The 19900-nt window shown below is 41.3% G+C and overlaps 1 protein-coding gene and 1 long non-coding RNA gene across 2 annotated transcripts in view; one reads left to right on the top strand and one right to left on the bottom strand.

Moving 5' to 3' along the window:
• Window positions 1-19900, bottom strand: part of LOC124431391 — a 122913-nt gene that overhangs the window by 2895 nt on the left and 100118 nt on the right. The window lies entirely within an intron of this gene.
• On the top strand, window positions 100-6331 carry LOC124431387. The gene is made up of 7 exons (XM_046979250.1): window positions 100-3144; window positions 3236-3361; window positions 3432-3618; window positions 3739-3813; window positions 3894-4060; window positions 4135-4218; window positions 4290-6331. Exons 1-7 carry the CDS (start codon window positions 3041-3043, stop codon window positions 4429-4431), a joined length of 885 nt encoding a protein of 294 aa, XP_046835206.1. The 5' UTR covers window positions 100-3040; the 3' UTR covers window positions 4432-6331.

Raw genomic sequence — 19900 nt, 5'->3', positions numbered from 1 at the left:
TAGAGGAGGGAAGGAGAGAGAGAGAGAGAGAAAGAGCTATCACCAAAGCGAATTTCGTTCCGCCCAGACCACGTATACTACCTATTCTTTCCCCCCCATCTACCAGTCCTCCTACTATTCCGTTCGGTCTATTTATGGTCTTTCGAAGAACGCGAGAGGCCAAAGCGGCCCTCCTCGCAATCGAACTACCATCGAAATCGCGAAACGAACGGAAAATACCGCATGCGGTATTCGAGTTCGGTTTACCTTCCGTACAGGACCGTATTGGTCGTCGCTGAGTTACGACTCTTGGAACGAGAAAGAGAGGTACGGAGGGAAAGGAGAACGAAAGAAAGAAAGGGGAGAAGATTGAGAGAAAGAGAAAGAGAACAAATGCGATTTCCCTAATGCCTTCCAAGACCCACGGAGTCAAACGTTATTATACTCGGTGAAGACTTTATAATGGGGATACGTTGAAACTTCTTAAAACTACGTGGTGCACGTTGTTTATTCCTTTTTCTCTTTCTTTCTCTCTGTCTTTCGATTATTTCTTTTTTTCTTTTTTTATTATATTCTTTTTTTTCCTTTTTTCCTGGTCTTTGTTTTTTTTTTTTTTTTTTTGTTTTTTTTTTTCATAAAGGGACAATGGACATTTTTGTCAGACACATTTGCTTTGCCGAACGACCTCGATGAGATATTCGATTTATAATATTATTTCATGGTATTTAGACGATATATACTCTTCTTTTGAAAAGTATCGCGTACCTACTACGATATGCATATTAAAACGTGTATGGTTATACGTTCTCTCGTATCTCTCGGTGAGTTCAGTATTAATTCGATATCTCTCTATCGACCGGTTTCTACACGATATCGTTTGCGATCCCACCTTCTGTTCTCGTTCCCTCCTTCGTACATACGTACGTACATACGTACAACAGTTCGTACGTTTGCTAGCAAGGCCGGAAATTAAGCCTTAATCAGGGAGGCGGAATTTTGATGAGATTTTACGCAAACGATAGATTCTTCAGGGATTTACATACATATATATTCGTGCGTCGTTACTACACAACACGCATACATATAAATATATATATATATATATATATATATATATATATATATATATATTTTGGTACGTAAGTACGTGCGTGTGTGTTACCGTAATTTAATGACTTTTAATATAAACAACCTTCGTACTTCGGGGATAATGAAAATGCTGATACGAGAAGAAAGGTGGGTATTCTGATATATTTTTTTTTTACGTAATTTTCTATCCTCTATATATTGCAAGTTTTCTTACGAACGATCGAAATAATTTCGATCAATGGACTTTTACGTAATGAATTTTACAATACATCCCCTTCCAACCTCCCTCCCCGTTATGCATCTTGTCGTTATTTCTCTTAAAAATTGCGAACAATCAAGAAGAAGAGAAGAAATCATTCGATATCTTTCAAAGATCTTTTATAAAAGGAAACGCTTCAAAAAAATAATTAAAAAGAAAAAAGAAAAAAAAAAAAAAAATAAAAAAAGAAAGAAAAGTATTATTCTCGAGATCTAAAACACAATTATGACGAAAGATCGTTCGATCGTTTAAACTATTCTCGTACGCGAGTTCGCAAATTAATCGGATTTTCCGCGGTCGACCTTCGAAGACGTTTCTCCCTAACTCGGTGCGTATCGCATTAATCACGCAGAATAGGTAGAGAAGAGGGTGAAAGAGGGAGGAAGAGCTAACAAGAGAAAGACAGAGCTAGAGATAGATAGACAGATAAAGAGAGAGAGAGAGAGAGAGAGAGAGAGAGAGAGGATGAGGTCCCCTTAAAATAATCTGGTCCCGAAATGAAATCAGCCAAGGCAATTTCCAGCCCCTATACGAGAGGATGCCGTGGCGCGTTATCCAGGCACTCTGACCGCCTGTGGCCCGACGCGATGCAACCGACAAATGACGTTGGTCCAACCCCCTCGCGGCAGCTCACGGAATTAAAGATCCCGAGATAAGGGTGTCATGCTTTGCTATGCATTATGTGTTCGGCAAAAAGCTCGCCCCCGGCTCTACTCCTGTTGTTCAGCCTCTCTTCTTCTCCTTCTTTCTCTCTCTCATCCTCCAGGAAGCTTCCAATTAATCTTTCCCTGCTTTTTCCCAGAAAAAAAAAAAATATCGCCGTACTTGTTCCTTATTCTCTCTCTCTCTCTCTCTCTCTCTCTCTCTCTCTCTCTCTCTCTGTTTCCCTTATTGTTTCTCTTCCTATTTCCTCTCTTTCATTTAACGCACGACATACTTTAACCGTTGCTTATCGTAATCGTTTTTTTTCTTTTTTTTTTTCGAAAACGATATCGTAATATAGATCGTTGTTCAATGATAGAGAAATTTTTTCCCGAATGATGGCAGGAAGGAAATACCAAGGTACTTCGTTTTCCGAGATTATTGTCTTTTCGAAGAAGAATTACAAATCGTTTCCTTTTCCATGAATTTTTCCTTTCCTTTATCTCTTTTTTTTTTTTTATCCTTCTTCTACTTTTTATTCTTCTTAGGAAGGAAATTTCACGAAGCAAGGAGAAGGAACTGATATGGCAATGTACGATGGAAAAGGAAACGCACTTTCTCATAGGGTCTTTGATAAAGACGTATAGAGTGCACAAAGAAAGAAAGAAAGAAAGAATTTCCTTTGAAATAGCTAGGCGGAGAGTAACTCAGGCAGACAGCGGGGGTGTATAACTCCGGCCGCGTTATGATCTGCACATCCTCTTGTGCTCGGACCGGCTACACCGAACGGAACCTTGCCAACCTTCATATTTCATGTTTTATCGCGCGAAAGTATCGAGAAGAAGAACCGTTCTCTCCTAACTCTGACTCTGACTTTTAGAGAGTCGTCGAGGTTACAACGAAGCTACGGAAAACGAAAGAGTGTCCATCTATTTGAAGTTATCAATGTATTCCTTTGTCTTTGCCTTTCTTTTTTTTTTTTTTTTTTTTTTAATGACGTCTTTCTCAAATTGCACGTCACAGTTTTAACCTTCAATTAAATTTCTTGCGTACGCTCGCACAAGGAACGATATGTCGTTGACGCTTATAAAGAAAGAGGATTCGACGTCGAAGAAATACGATCCAAAGATGAAATCAAAATTCGATGCTCTTGCAACGGAATTTCAATATTACGGGTAAATCCATCGATCCTTGGATCTATGTTACTTTTATATTTAATGGGACATTATGGGATTTAATGGATATCTGTCGTTGAAATACACACAGAGCGGCTATTAGAAATTTGGCACCGGCTATGTCGTCGGTCGAGGACAAAAATAGGATAATCTCTTGGGTGAATAAACTCTTTGCCGCGGAATATCACGTAGAAATTTTACGTGACAAACGTAACAGGTAATCCTTGATATGTTTTTAAATCCTTTCGATTTTACGCTTTCCTTTCCTTTATTTTTCTTTATACAAGGTATTTGTCATCTTTAACTATAAATATGTTGAATGACAAGTTGCCAGGCGTATTCGCCAAGGATCCACCGAGTGGTTCGCTCAAAGACTTATTTCGCGAGCCGGTAATCAAAGCTCCACCTGCGGAATGGGAATTGGATACAACTTGGAGCGAATATGTTGCATCCTTGCCGGACTATTATGAAAAAGTTTGTCGTCTGCTCTTTCTTTTCTCTCTCTCTCTCTCTCTCTCTCTCTGTTTGTTTGTTCCTTTTCTTTTTTTATATTCAAACAACATAATAATGATAATAGAAATAAAATCATTATAGATATTGTGTAGCTTTCACGACGAGACTTCGATATGCGAACAAGACACGTTCGAGATGGACGAACAAATGGATAACGTAAGATAGTTTTATTTTATCAAATGCTAATCGTATATCGATCTTTATTACTCGATAGTAACGATAGAATTTTATCATAGGAATTTTGGTTTTTGCTATGTCAAATCAGACCGTATGCCGCATTGATGCCATCACCCAATGAAAAAACGATAGTCACCGCTTGGATTCAAACGCTATGTCGATTGAGCTGTAACAAGTGTAGCAAAATGAAAGGACTTAGAAACGATTACGCTTACGCCCTTTACGGGTAATTTCTATTGTCGATCGAATTAGACATTCGTATATGTGTGTATGAATTTTTCTCAATCTTAATTTTCAAAGATACGTAAGGGATTTGCGAATAGCCGGACCGTTCGAAGATTATCCGCCTATAAATTATCTCGAATCGTTACCAGAAGCAGCCAGGTAAATTAAACGCGATTATATATGTTTTACTCGATTATAATTAGATTCGGGATAAAAGAAGAAATTTATAGGCAAGCCGCGAAGAAGCATCCATTGACGTCGCCTTTTTCTCAAGAGGCAGATTCCTTTATCATGGAGCAACCAACAACTGAGGAAGGTGCTTTTTGTTATATCGCTGTAACGGGTGACATCATTGAAACCACCGCCAAGTAATCGTAAAAAAAAGGGGGAAAAACAAAACAAGCAAAGCAAACAAACAAACGGGGAAGAATAAAGATAGATAAAAAAATGTCGATTTCAATCATTTTTTCGAATCTTCTTATCCAACAAACGAACGAACGAACGAACGAACGAACGAACGAACGAACGAACGAACGAACGAACGAACGAACGAATAGGATAGACTGGTTCGTCGAAATCGGATCCGCTTTATCCCAAAGCATCGTCGACGTACATCCTAAAACAATCACACGGCCGGCCGGCACGCCATTATACGGCCTTAACTTTGCTCACGCAGGAGCTCTCCGCGGGCGCCGTTATGTATAGGGTGTACCGAAGGAAATAACCGTCATCTGTATTCGCGATAACATCGTAATTGAATGCGGTTGACGGGGATTTGCTGTAGGACGCGAGCGGCCACCACTAACACTAGGAACGTCGTGCCATAACTGTTCCCTCCTTCTTCCTCCTTACCCAACCGTACGTCCTCCTTCACCCCGTTCGTCCTTCTCTTTTCTTCTCTCTTTCTCTTGGCACCCTCCACACTTTCCTCTACCAAACGAAACGCGCGACACACACGACGACGGGCTCTCGTTTTCGAGTAGCAGACTTTCTCTTTCCCGTGTTTCAGCCTATCTATATATCTCTCTTTCTCTTTTTTTGCACCCCTTCCGCTCTTTGTCGCTCCATGCTTTTCCTCTTTACCACCGCCCTTGATATCGCGAGAGTATTAATCATATCGAGGCGCGGAAAAATCTACCTTCCTCTCCCTTTCCCTCCCTCTCTCTCTCACTCTCTCTTACCATGTCACCGATGGTATTTCGCGCGTGTTATAGTCTTGTGTGCGCGTGTGCGTATACAAGCGAAAAAGGGGGACCTCTCGAATGCGAAGATAGAAAATGATAGGACCGAAAGGGAGGAGAAAGTTTATGGACAGCGTCGTTACATCGAACTATTTGTATAAAACGCTATAACTTTTTACACTTCCCCTACAATTTTTTTATTTATTGGTGTTCTCTATTCGAATAGTACGAATATAACACTCTTGGTCAGCCACATATATACCTTTATATTACATTTATACACCATATAAGTGTATAAATATTATATAGAATATGAAAAACTTATAGAAATTTAAAGAAGAAATGTAAAAGACAGATGGGATGTCTAATATTTTGTATAGAATGACGTAGGATGCGTCGAGGAAATTATTCTGATAGTTCAAGAGAAAGAGAGAGAGAGAGAGAAAGAAGAAAGGAAAGCCAGTGGTAAGTTCAACTTGGGCTCAGATCTGACTATCGGTTCTTGCATGCCGAATGCACTGATGGGAAATACTTATTTCCTGGCGACTGTCACTACAACTGATTGGCGCATGACCGCCAGAGTTCGCGTTCTATTAATGGCCATCCAACGTTCCTCTTTTTACCTCTCCTCTTTTACCAGCTTCGATAATACCCTTTCGCCTTTTATCAGCTCCGCTTGTCTCTTCTCCCTTTTCCTATTTTAACTCTGAGCTTTGTCCATGTCATAAACTTTTTGCGTATCACTTCCACAATGATTAACAATGAATTCTTCAATTATTTAACACATTTGTTTTAACGTTCGGCTAGGAATGATGTCTTGAACGTCCGTTTCTAAAATTACTCCTACGACGTATTTGATAGATCGATTTGGTCGGTCCTGCGAAATATCCAAAGCCCCCAACCAAATGGTCGATAATAATTATTAAACGTCGTCGATACTCGAAACGATATCTACGATATTTCTTTTGCCAACCAAAGAAATCGATGATAACGTTCGTAACAATGGATCGTTCGATTGGAAAACGACGAAACGTATTGCTACGATAATACATCTCGAGGCTCGTGAAAAGGCTTACCACGAACGGCCGTCGTTTGATTTGATTTTCTTTACATTGTCAGAGATTTTATACGTACGTTAGGATGAAAGAATAGGTTAAGAAGAGAGATTACTTACGATCCATCTCTTATCCGCGTTTAGGGTCTCTGCGTTTTGTCGGGTTCTCTCTGTAAACGTCTCGACGTTATTACACCTCCTTTATATTCTATTTTATCTCTTTCAATAAATGCTAACGTTAACAAATTGCACACACATATTAAGACATTAGTTACAGGAATATTATATATTCTTTTTTTTTTTTTTTTTTTTTCTTTTTATTTCGATTTACTACATCCGATCAGAGAACCATAATAATTTTCGCATTAACGAAGATGCCGTGCGGTTTAGTATAGGATCGTAATGGTCTTGGCTCTGAATTCAAGGAGGACAATAATCGCGCATAAGCAGGGCATTAGGGCCAAGTTAGTTGGTTCTACGAAGTAACAGCAACTCCCATATAATAGTCGGTACAGTGCTCCCTTTAGTTTGCCGGCGTAACTATTCTGCGGATACTACTACCTTCGCCACCTCTTCTCCTCTTCCCTACTTCAACCTTTTCTTCTATCTTCTCCGTATCACTCCCTTCCATTCCAACACCCTCTCTGAAGAACTTTCAAGTCGCACGGACTCGTGGAAATGGCTCGAAAGAGACAGAGAAAGAGAGAGAGATAGAGAGAGAGAGAGTTAAACTAAGAATATTACCTTAGGGAGTACATGCTAACGTGGCAGCGATACGTATTAATGGAATCGAATAAAACGGACTGAAGGAGAAAGAAAAAGTGTGCATTCTTATTCGACTTTTAAACGATCCACGAGTAATGTCTATTATTAGATAATAATTATTAAAAAAAAAAAAAAAAAAAAAGAGGATTTCAGGCGTTTAAAAATTTATTGGCATTGACAAATGTCTCATAATTTTTATAGACAATAAAGAATCGTAACGTTTAAACGAAGAAACTCGAAGTGGAGTATCGGCTGCAATTATCCGCGAAACAAACAGATCCGCGAGGGTAAACCTAACGACTGGCTGGGTCTTCTCGGCGATTACCTCAAAGCAAACCGCCTAACAAGACATTGTTCCGAATAGCTTAGCCATTCTCCCTCGGCGTCGGCCTTTTCTACCCTCTCACCCATCTTTCTAGATCCTCTTCGCTACCCACATGGAAGGACCAACGTCGCAGCATCTACCGGGAGATCCAAACCCAGCAGCAGTTAACAATCCTGCTCCTGCGACGGTCGTTAGCGACCTCCCTTTCTCCTTCTCCTTTTCCATCCCTCTTTCCACTTCTAACCATTCCCTCCTGTATCCGAATACAAAAGTTAAAATCGACGAAAAGTGAAGCGTCCCTTCCCTTAGAAAAGTACTCTCTCGAAAACTAAAATACAGTCAGCCTGTGTTTTATTGTTAGAAATCCAATCGTCTCTTCTAACACCCAATTACTTCTCTCCACGTAGTAAGAGGGTGGAAAACCAAAATGGATAAGAGAAACTACCACGAAACGAGCAGTCGATGGCTAATAAAAGTCGTAACATTCATTTGTACGACGTTGCGAAAGATCAGATCGAATCGGCCCTCCAATTTGTGGTTTATCCTTCGGTTAGCAACGTCTACGTAATTATTGATACGCTCTACTCGATTCAACGAGATTTCATAGAATTTTAGGATAAGGGTAAGGGTGGGAATGCGGCGACATCCCTTCGAAGAAAAGGTTCGCTCGAGTATATTAGACCTTTCGGCTGGGCATTATCGCCAACCGCGATAAAGTCTCTCCCACTGTTCTCTCTCTCTCTCTCGCTCTCTCTCTCTCTCTCTCTCTCTCTCTCTCTCTCTCTCTCTCTCTGCATCCATCTCTCTCTCTTTCTATCTCCGGTGATAATGTATTCCGGCGAGCATCTCGAGAAAAATACAGATTAAAGCTCCTAAGCACGGATTTAACGCTTATTTATACTCTGCTAAGTACAGGGGCATTACTGCCGTATTACGATCTTAACGGTCGCTCCAACTTTTTCCTAACGTCCCCCTCTTCTTCTTCTTCTTCTTCTTTTTTTCTTCCTTTCATTCCCCCTTTTCGCAATAGGGTAGCAATGTGTTCCATGACGTTTCTTATGTACTCGCGATTCGATTAATAGCGACAAAATGAAATCCTTGCAAAAAGAAAAATCGCGGGAACACGAGTCGGAGTAATAATTTATATTTTACCATCGTTTCGGTATACGCGCTAAGCTAACTAGAATATAAAGAACGAGACTGCGAAAAGATTTGGCAGGCGACTATTTAAGAGTGAAAAAACCGAGATAGAAGGGGCAAAAAGAGAGAAAGAGAGATTTTTACGATCGTCCAAAGGGAGCACGAAAAGGGCACGATTTTTCACGGTTGTGTAGAAAGAAGTTACTCCTTCTACTATTTAGCCCTTAACCCCTCACTCTTTTCGCCCGTTCCACCGGCAGTAGTCGGAGTTTTAAGTATTTGATTACGACCCAGCTCGTAAGAAGAGGTATAACCCGTCTTAACGTCGAGCCCGGTACCGACTGACGCTGACCATACATACGTGGAATTACCTGTGCACGCAGTTTTCTCTCGACTCCTTACGATACTTTCTTACTGCGCTGTTAATTTTAACGCTCGCTACGTGCCACCGATTTTTTTAACTTTTTCTTTTTCTTCTTTTTCTTCTTCCTCCTAGTCCACGGTCTCTGTACTTAAAGTCGAGCGTTAAATTCACATCTATTGGACAACCGTAGAAACTCGCGTTTTTTCTCTCCTCCCCCAAGTTTTTTCTTCTTTTCTTTCCTTCTTTCTTCTTTGAATTTTTCTACTTGCAAACAGGAGAGAGAAAGAGAGAAATCGATCAGACAACGAACCCGGGAGAAAATCGAGTCGCGAACGCGACTTGTAATCGCTCGTTGTCCTTGGTGTAATCGGCAAGATGATCGCCTATCTTACGACTCGATTGGTCGTCGTTAAAGGGAATGCCTTGACGTCACCCTTGGGACGACGCGATAGAGAGGCACATAACACGGCGCCGCTTTTCTGCTACCCAATGAGCTTATAGCTTGAAAGAGATAGAGACAGAAACAGAGAGAGAGAGAGAGAGAGAGAGTCGTCGAATTAATATGAGGGAAGCGAGCTAAGCACGAGGTATACCTTTCATCCCTCGCGATTTCCCAAACTTTCACGATCTCGCTGCCTATAATCGGTTAACTTAAAGAAGCTTTTACGGTTTGATATTGGAATAGGTAATGTTGCACAATATCGAAAGTTCCTTTGGTACGAACGTTGAAACTATCAATTAATGCATATATCTATATAAATATATATATATATATATATATATATATATATATATATATATACGTAATATTGCAATAAGTTTGATGGGTGTGGACAGAGAAAGAAAGAGAGAAGCAGAGGGAGAAAATAAAAGAAAAGAAAAGAAAAGAAAAAGAAAGTTTTTCGATCTCGATCAAAGAAATTTGCGTTTGCGTCCTCGAGTATAGGCCTCGAGGGTGACGACAGTAGACCGATGAAAGTGTTACTACCGCGACTGGTGGTTGGCTAGCTGGCTGGCTGGCTGGCTGGCTGGCTGCTATGTCAGGTCCGCGGAGTGAAGTAAAATGGACTCGAAGGGTTATAGCCGGCCATCCAGAGGCTTATGGTCCCGATCGTCGCTGATAGAATCAGCGTTCTGCCTGGGCAGCCATGCTTTTGCTCATAATCACTTTTAGATTAATTAAATTTTATGCTCGCTATCAGCGATAAACGTTAAATTTAACGGGGCCGGTCCTGGCAGTGCCCGTAACGGGTCGTTAGCGAACGAACGTTCGTTCGTTCGTTCGTTCGAACCTGCTCGCTCGTATTCGCCGCGATGTCGCGCGATCGCCATCGCTCTTTTAGCGGCTACAGCAAAAGCTCGTTGTTGTTGTTGTTGTTGTTGTTGTTGTTGTTGTTGTGCTAAGTTATCGCGAGGTAAGCGATATAACGCGTCGTCGATATATCCGAGGAATTCACGATTGGCGATTAAATTATTTCGTAAATTATCGAGAAGATCGAAGATCATGGCTCTGTGGATATGTGTGTGCGTGTGTGTATGAAAAGAAAGAGAGGGGGAGAAAAAGAAAGAGAGAAATAATTACATTTAAAGAGAACTCCAAGAAAAGTCCTCGTAGATGCGCTTTCAACTTCGATTCATTGGCCACGTCGGATGGTATCGCCATCTCTCTTGTGCTTTCGCTTAACGAGGAGAAGTGGAAATAAATAAATCCGACGCGCACCATCGCCATGATCGCCGAATCAGATTCGTCTTCGACGAGGGTGCGATAGAAGGAGAAAGAACCGAAGTGGATGAAAAGTGGGGATAGAAAAGGGATGTTGGGGAGAGAGAGAGAGAGAGAGAGAGAGAGAAAAGAGTGGGGTAAATCTGGCGAAGGCGGTAATTAAATTAATTAGCCATCTCGAGGATGCAAGGATGTACCGACGAAGAAGGAGAGAAAAAGAGAGATAGATAGAATGATCGTTCGCTCCTTTTCTTCTGAACGGACTTAATTATCAGGGAAGTCTCGGTCCCGTTCGTTGGCTCGTTCGCGCGGGCTCGCGGCCTCTCGCGACTCCTCTCCACTCCTCTCTCCTCTCCCCTCTTCCCAAGCTCCCCTCTCCACTCTTCCCTCCTCGTCGCTCTTCCGGCTATTTATTAGGTTTTTACTTATGGACCAGACCGTGGAACAATCGTCCAAGTTGGCCGATGATTCGATCGAGTACGGCCGCGAACGTCGAAGGACGAAATTTTCGCTGGCGGTTAGCTCTGCTTCTCGTTTTCCGTAGAAGAAGCAAAGCACTCCGGGTAATTAGAAGCGGAATTATATTCTGCCGCGTCCTGTTTCAGTTTATAAACAAGGACTCTTAAATGAAGTTCCCCGGGAGTCGGCCGCTTTAATGCCCGGGCGTCGCGTTCGCCTGTTCCGCGAACCTTGAAAATCCGTTCGTCTCTCGCTAATGATCTCTCTCCTCTACGTGCTCTGTACGATCTTCCCCCTTTGCGACCTACCCCCTTTATTACTCTCATCATACGCGTATGCTTCGTGAGTAGATTCCTTTGGATAACTGGTCGAAGAGAAAATATTTACGAGAGATAACGCGATTACTAATGAACGGATCCTTTTCAATAAAAAATATCAAACATTGATTATACTTCGTCGAATATACATACATACATATATATATATATGTATACATATATACATACACACGTAGATACGTTCAAATGATCCTAATGAAAATTGTTCTAAACCAATTTATTATAGAAGGATATCGCGATTATTTCTCGAGGACTCTTCCCGACGATATCGAAGTCAGACGAAGAAAGAAAGAGATATATAAATAGATAGATAGATAGATAGACAGATAGAAAGAGAGAGAGAGAGAGAGAGAGAGAGAGAGAGGGTATACGTTTTAGTTTTTAATGATTATTGCGTGCCGGCACGGCTCAGGTAGGTAGGCATTAGCAGCGCTCTCCCTTTCGCGCATTTGCATATCTTTCCAGCCGTTAGGAATTGCCTGCTGGCTGCTTTCGCCCGGTAGAGTAAGCCATACCCCACTGGCACGAACGCGCTCCAACTTTTAAGCCCTCCACCCCCTCTGTGTCTCATATAGAGAAAGAGAGAGCGAGAGAGAGAGAGGGAGAGGGAGAAAGAGAGAGAGAGAGAGAGGAGACAGCCTCTTCCTCCCTACGGCATCGCCACCGCAGCAACTGCGCTTGTAATTCCTCTCCTCCTCCATCACCACACCCGTCCTTCCACCTCTTTCCTTCCTTCCGTCCTTCCTTCCTCTTTTAATGGCACTCGGTTTTCGAGTGCTTTAATTAACGTTTTGTCAGGCGCTCCTTAATTAGTCTGCTTTTGAAAAAATCAGTCAGTGAGTCAGCTCGCCTCTGTAACATGCCCTCTCTTCTCCCCTAAAAACACTCGGCAAAGACGAGCTTGATTTCTCTCTCTCTCTCTCTCTCTCCATCCCTCTCTCCCTCTCTCTCTCCTTGACGTCGATCGCGTGCTTTTTTTCCTTCCCATTCTTTTCGGACTCTATTCGATAGTAATCTTTCGCGATTACGTTGCTGTTCTATTCAAGAAAATCATAAAATTTAAATCGTAAAGGATCGATGAAAGAACAATGTCTGTCTCTCTGCCTTTCTCTCTCTCTCTCTCTCTCTCTCTCTCTCTGTTTATATATCTCATCGCTGTATTTCGTCGCATATCTTCCGATTTCAAGTGGAAAACGCGAAGGAAGGTTGGTCACACGCCATTAAATTTCTGCGCTTCGAAACTCGAGTTTACTCGAACGTGCTCCTTATCATCGAAATGGTGCAGCTCTCTACGTAGTATCGAACGTCGTGTACGGTTTACACGTTATTTAACGCGTTCCTTCTCCTTCTCCTTCTCAATCTCTCTCTTTCTCTCTCTCTCTCTCCCCTCTATCTCTTTCTTTCGGCACGCGGAAATCCTTGCCTGGCGTAGTTATTGTCCGCATGTCTAAACCTCTCCTATTCCTTAACTCTTCCTTTCCTCCTTGCCCCTTTATTTATTTATTTATTTATTTATTTATTTATTTTTTTTTTTTATTTTATTTTATTTCCGTTCAATCTTTACCGATACTTTGCGAGGTTGCGCGAACACCGTTGTCTTCGCGAAGTAAAAGAGAAAAAAATAAAGAAAGAGAAAGAGAGAGAAAGTGGAAGAGGGTGAGATGATCCTGGCTCGCGCCAAAGTTCAAAGCGCAGAAGCTCTCAACGAAGTCGGACAATACTTCGTCCTCGTGGTCTCTCTCTCTCTATCTCTTTCACTCTTTCTCCTCGAAGGGTTCTTGTATAGAGATGCTATCTGTATTTCATTAACATTATTCTCTGCGGTAGACTTGGCCCACCGCCGTACATAACGAGAGGGAGAGTAAGAGAGCTTTCTCCCTTATACGGGGGAAGTTACAACGGCAACAATCTCCCTCTTAGCCCTCCTCCCCCAACCACTCCCTGTTTCATTCCCCTACCATTCTCTCAATCTCTTCTTCCACGCAAAGGATCTTGATCCTTGCGCCGAGTTATCGAGCGTCGAGGAGGAGAGTGTTTCTCTCTCTCTCTCTCTCTCTCTCTCTCTCTCTTAGCGTTAATTTTTAAACTTTTTTTTACCGGGATAGTCTCTTCATAGGCGATACCCGTAACGAAGGATCACGATTATGTTTAATTATGACGACGGATCACGGAAATATTTTTAATTATTAAAATTGTAAAAAATAAATGTGTTATGATATTCATTCGATATGTTAAAGATAATGCGACTGATTATGCGACACTTTAATAATATCTTATTCAACACATAATTCATCAAAACAATCTTTCAATTAAATTGATATATTCATTTAGTAAAAGGAGTTATTTAAACTTTAGACAGTTGGTGCCTTAACATATATATATGTATGTATAAAATATATATATATATATAAAGAAAAAATACAGAAAAGAATGGTATATAGGTACGAAACGGTCTATGGAATTCAATAGCACCGATATCTTTCTCTCTCTCTCTCTCGTTCTTTCCCTTTTGCAGATATTATTCGGCAGTAAAATTTTATTTCGCTAGCATTTATTGGCTCGCCGGGAAAGCCGCGCCTGGGCTTCGCGACGCACGGTAACTACGTATACGAGAGAGTACCGTCGTTATTTGATAACGACAAATTATTGTTACGAGAAAAAATGGTACTAGAACGACACACTCTCTCTCTCTCTCTCTCTCTCTCTTCGAACGAAAGGGTTGCACGTACCATATACGTTCGCATATATGGACGTTCGGATGTGTTAGAGGGGTGAGTGGTATCGGAGGGTAGTCGAAACTGAGGAGACGGGGGTAGGAAGAGAGAGAGAGAGAGAGAGAGAACATGGCTTTGGGGTCTGAGCCTCGACAGGCTATCGGCCGACGTGTCCAAACGCTAATCTCTCGATATTTTAGCGGATTTATATTTTCAGCGTTGGCGGCATTGCCGGGAATGCGCGTGATTCCCCGAGATACCTGGACGGAAACGTTCACTGGACACACATCATTTCCCACCTCCAGCTATCCCCCCCTTCTCGCCTCTTCCCCGTCCGAGAACCTGCTATTTTTTTATTTATTTATTTATTCTTTGTTCTCTGGACGATTCCTCTCTTACGCACAGGTCCCGAAACCGGAAGAATTGATGCATGACATTCCTCGCGAATTCTTGTTTCTATTGTCAAAGAACAAAGAGATTGACTTTTTATAAAAGAAGTTTTGTAATATTGACACAAGCGTTCTGGAGGAAGAGGACCGATAGGTCGGAGGTCATAGCTATCGTCTCGAAGCGTGCCTACGCGTATCCAAGCTTACACGGTAATCCTGAATTATGGCGGATTATGTCGTCAATTTCACCGACGAGGTTCAGGTGCGGCAAACAGCATTGGCAGCCGGAACGTTGCCTCGTCCCGGAATTACGCGGGGCTCCTCTTCCCATAGCGTGTGTAACATTAGCGTAACGGCTTGTATAATAACTTAGCAGTGCTTGTATCATATGGGTAACGGCGACGTCGATGATATCGTTGTTAAAGTGTCTTGCGAAGGATGGATCAAAAGCAAGATAGAGAGAGAGAGAGAGAGAGAGATTTTAAGAAGAGAAAAAAAAAAAGAAATGAAGAAACGAGTCAACGAAATGAGAGTGGAAATTGTTGGAATGGAAGAACCGCTAACGTTACTACTACTTCGGGTCATAAAAAGGGGGAAGAGATCCTTTTTACATACTTCGGGCCACGCTTTCGGAAGTTCCGAGGCTGCTTAACGAGATCTTAACTCGCGACAGTGCCATAAACGTCAGACACAGAAGTAGACGAGACGGTGTCTCTCGCAGGGGTTGTTGGATAACAATGAGAGACAAACCTCCTGTCCTGCTAGGACAACTAAAGAGCGAGCGAGAAAGAGACAAGTGAGAGAAAGAGATAGAGAGAGAGAGAGACCACGTGTGTGTGCGTGTGTGTATATGCGTACGAGTTACGAGACTTCGATCGCGTTCTCGTAGAATAGTGTCCTCTTCTTCGTTATACCGGAACCATTGTGCAAGAGTGTAGCGCGAGAACGGAAGAAGGAAGGGCCAGAATCCCTTGGAAGTACCGTTTACTGCACCAAAGAGGCTCGCAGGGGTGCAATGATCCTTTCGTAGCGATAACAACGTTACTACAGTGTTACTCTTCACTTTCGCTCGTTATCATGTTTTACCGAAACATGTCCTACGGTATGTTTTTCTTCCTTTTCTTTCTTTCTTTCTTTTTTTTTTTTTTTGTTTTTAAAACGTCCACGAACTAAAATAAACGAAACGACACCTCGAAGCCAACAGGCGAACTTCTGATAGCCTGGCTCATAAATATCGTCGCCCGTTTCTCGCAGGATATCCCTGGCATGACGCACGAGCGAAGAGGAGGAGGATGGCACGAGGAAAAGCAAAAAAAAAAAAAAAGGAAAAAAACAGAAAAAAAAAACAAAAAAGAAAAAAAACAAAGAAAGAAAGAAAAACAAGAAAAAAATCCCTTTCTCAAACACGCGAAATATCACAATTTACAGCCTTATTTTTCGGATAAAGACGGCTACGAATGGCTTTAAACGGATTTGCCGCGGAAGCAGATGAGAGGAGACGACTTTACCAAATACCAAGGGCTTGCGCGTTTGTTACTTGCGAGCTATTAAAAGTTTTCAGGACGTTCGGTTCGGCTTGCGGTCGACGAGAGTTAAAAAAAAAAAAAAGAAAAGAAAAAAAAACTAAACAAAAGAAAAAAGGATTTAAAAAATATCTAAAAGGATTTTTAAAGAGAAAGAAAGATCCATTGGATTTCAATGGATAAAAGGACCGGGTAGTTTCTAAACGACACTATTGTCTATTTTGTGAATGCACCGTGATCGTGATTTCTCTATCCCTCTCTCTCTCTCTCTCCCTCTCTCTGTGTCCTTCTAAGAGGGGAAAACGGGAGGAGGGAGAATCGAATTTCTAACGACCGCATTCGAAATCGTCTTTACGACGCATAACGCGGATCCGTGGGTGAACCGCTCGAGGAACGACTTAAAGATGACTCGACTCGTGACTTCGAGATAGGATCGTCTGAACCGGCGACGTTAGTTGAGAAGGCTATAGCACAAATAGGCAAGAGAGAGAGAGAGAGAGAGAGAGAGAGAGAGAGAGAGAGAGAGAGAGAGAGAGAGAGAGAAAGATATAGATAGAGAGGGAGAGAGAGAGAAGCTAGTTTGACGACTAATAAACCCTTGAATACCCCTCTCGCTTCCTACAGTTCTATTGTCTCAAAGCTTCCACGAGTCACGGAAGCTCGAGAACTCGCTTTAACTGGCCACAGAAGCGCCTTCTTCTTCTTCGGGACTACCACCGCGAAGTACGTATTATTCGCATTGTTCCGACTTTCCGAGGGGTCTACAATTTACGAATGGACCACCGTAAAGGCACCGGAACGTTTACCGGCGACGACCGCAAAAGTTTACGTTTTTCACGTTAATCGTGACTTTCTCTCCCTCTCTCTATCTCTCGTTCTTTTTTAATTAGATACAACGGGAAAGAATTTCATTGAAATTATTTTCAAACGTGTATATAGACGTGGAACATCTACCACGATTCGATACACTTTATTATTCTTGCTTTTCCCTTCTACTAATGATGATTATTCGACGTTGAAAGAATAAATATAGAAGAGGAAGAAGAATAGGAGAGGGAGAGAAGGAGGGAAGAAGAAGGGAAGACCCTCGTTCCAGATTCTTATTCTCGATCCTCGCGAAAACGAGTCGTAACAACGATGACAAAGTTGTCTCGATAATGTTCCACCGGTTTCCTTCCTTTCCTCCATAGCTGCCTAAGAGCAACCCCAGTTCCTACCCTGGCACCCTTGCTCGGTATGTTAATTAACGGTATAAGCCTTTCGAGCCACGAGCCTGTAGGCAGCCTTTATATAACTAATTAGTAGAGACGGTATTCGAACTATTTACCTCGTTTTATTTACCTTACGCCTATCTTCTAAAACGTTCTTTTTTCTTTCTTACGTATTTATCCTCTACTTGCCAATCTATTTCTCTCTTATTTCTTCCCGTCTAGTTCTTACTTTTCTAACTTCGCTTTATATCCCAACATTTTTTATATCTTTTCTTTTTCCTTTTTTTTTCCCTTTTTTTTTCTTCTTCTTATTCTTTCTTCTTTCGTCGCGTCGATATAAGGACTTCATCGGTATCGTACGCTCGTCCAATTGACAATTACTTTTCATCTTTGCGCTTTCCCGAATGAATTTCTAAAGCCTTATGAGAATCTTCGATTTACGATCGATCGAGAAATCGCGTGAGAAGGTCGTCGTTCGTAATTCCGCGATATGATTTAAAGATCGATATCACGTAATCGGGAACTAACACAGACACGTCTACACCTACGTTGATACAGATGTAATAGGTATATATATATATATATATATATATATATATATACATTTAACGTCTACGTACGTATATATACATATATATATATTCTCGCGTAATCTCGGCATTTGGAAGGATATTTGAGAGTTATGCGAGTAAGGCTTCGCGGATTGCCACGATAAAAGCGAACGTAAAAACGTAATAGTTTACAGACTTAACTACCGACGATCGGCTAATAAAACTTCCCACGACAAACTTTCGCGTCGGTTCCGTACTGGTATTACCACTACAACTACTACGACTAACCGTAGAGATTCTCTTTACGATTTACTTGCTTAGCTCGCTCGTTCCATTTTGGCGAGCGGAATAAAAGAAAAAAAAAAAAAAAAAAGAAGAAAGAAAAAAAAAATAAAGAACGCACACGCAACCGAGAACAATATACTAATAACTAAGGCATTACTCGATGGTTAAAGAATCGTTAGTTGTCGCGCGAGCATTTTCAATTACTCGGTAGTTTTTTTTCTCTCTTTCTTTTTTTCTTTTTTTTTTTTTTCTTCTTTTTTTTAATTTGCCTTCACAGAAAAAGAATAAGAGAACAAGTAGGTATATATCTAACGAATTGGTAAAGTCGAAAAGGAAGAACACCCTTGCCGATAGGAATATAACTTGGAATAATACAATTGGCTATCGTTTGAAAAGGGGATCCGCGACGAGGAGGAGGTTGGTCCGCTTCGAAATTAATTACACCTATCGTAATAAAAGTTAATCTCGTAAAATTGGCTCCTCCCCGTTCGGGGAAAGAAGAAGCAGCAGAGCCAGTAGTAGTATTAGTAGTAGTAGTAGTAGTAGTAGTAGTAGTAGTAGTAGTAGTAGTAATAGCAGCGGCAGCAGCAGGAGCAGCAGTAGTAGCTATCTAACTAGCTAGCTGCGAAAACGAGGGAATCGTGGAAAACGCTCGCGGAAGGATAATGAAAATAATGAAATAAAAGTTACGATCGATGGTAAGGAATACGTCGCGCTACGTTGTATCGTTTTCTCTTTTCTATCTTTTTCTTTCTTTTCTCTTTTTAATATTTTTTTTCTTTTTTTGCTTTTCCTTTTTTGTTTGTTCTTTCTTTTTCATTATCTCGTAAGAGTATACAGCCTCTAGCCACGTTGTTTCAGTACTCTCGTTCGAGGAAAATAGATAATTAATATGAATTCTTCAACGACGAAGAGAACATTATTAATGTCCGACAATATCGATTTTCTTTTTTAAATATGCTAACCAACACTTAAGAGCTTTGACGACGACGACGCCACTGCCGACAACGACGACGACGACGACGACGACGACAATGACAACGAGACGGAAAGAAATTGTTCGTTCGAACGAATAATTTTATGGGTAATATAAAATGCTAGTACGATTAATCGCCGATGAAAAGATTTCTTCGTAATCGTGGAATCGGGAGAGATAGTATTAGAGAGTCGAGCGTGCGTACGAACGAGAGAGAGAGAGAGAGAAAGGGAGAGAGAGATAGAAAGAGAAAATCTATCTCGTTTGTCTCATGCGAAACGAGGAGGTAAAGTTCGCGGTGGCAAAGCGAGCGGAGGCGAAGCGTCGCGGCGCCGCCGTGCAAGATTTTTAATTAATCGATCGAGACGCCAGCGTCGGGCTGCCGTCGTTTGCGGTGCGGCTGGTTCATTAGAGGCTCTTAATTAACTTGCGCCGCTCACGCGACTTTGTACAATGAAATACATCTACACTCGCATGTCTGACAACCTATATGTGTATGCACGTATACGTGTATATAATATGTATTCATGTGACTGTAATATTATACACAGAGAAAATGATTTATGCATATATGGATCCTGGGTATACGTAAGTACCTATATACGTTCTAACGCTCAATTCATATACAGGGTGATCTTGCGAAACGTATTAACTTTATCGAAAAACAATGGAACGCGCTTTTTTTATTTTCCTTTCTTTCTTCTTTTTTCTTTCCTTTTTTTTTCTTTCTTTTTTTTTTTCTTTTTTTTTTCTTTTTTTTTTCTTTTTTTTTTTAACGAATCTCTCTGTTTTATGGAGAAACCTCAGGCTTTCAATCAAACAGTACAAACGTTTTCTCGATAC

Source organism: Vespa crabro, chromosome 21 (genome assembly GCF_910589235.1).
Source record: "Vespa crabro chromosome 21, iyVesCrab1.2, whole genome shotgun sequence".
NCBI classification, from domain to species: domain Eukaryota; kingdom Metazoa; phylum Arthropoda; class Insecta; order Hymenoptera; family Vespidae; genus Vespa; species Vespa crabro.
This window is presented reverse-complemented; position numbering and strand designations above follow the sequence as displayed.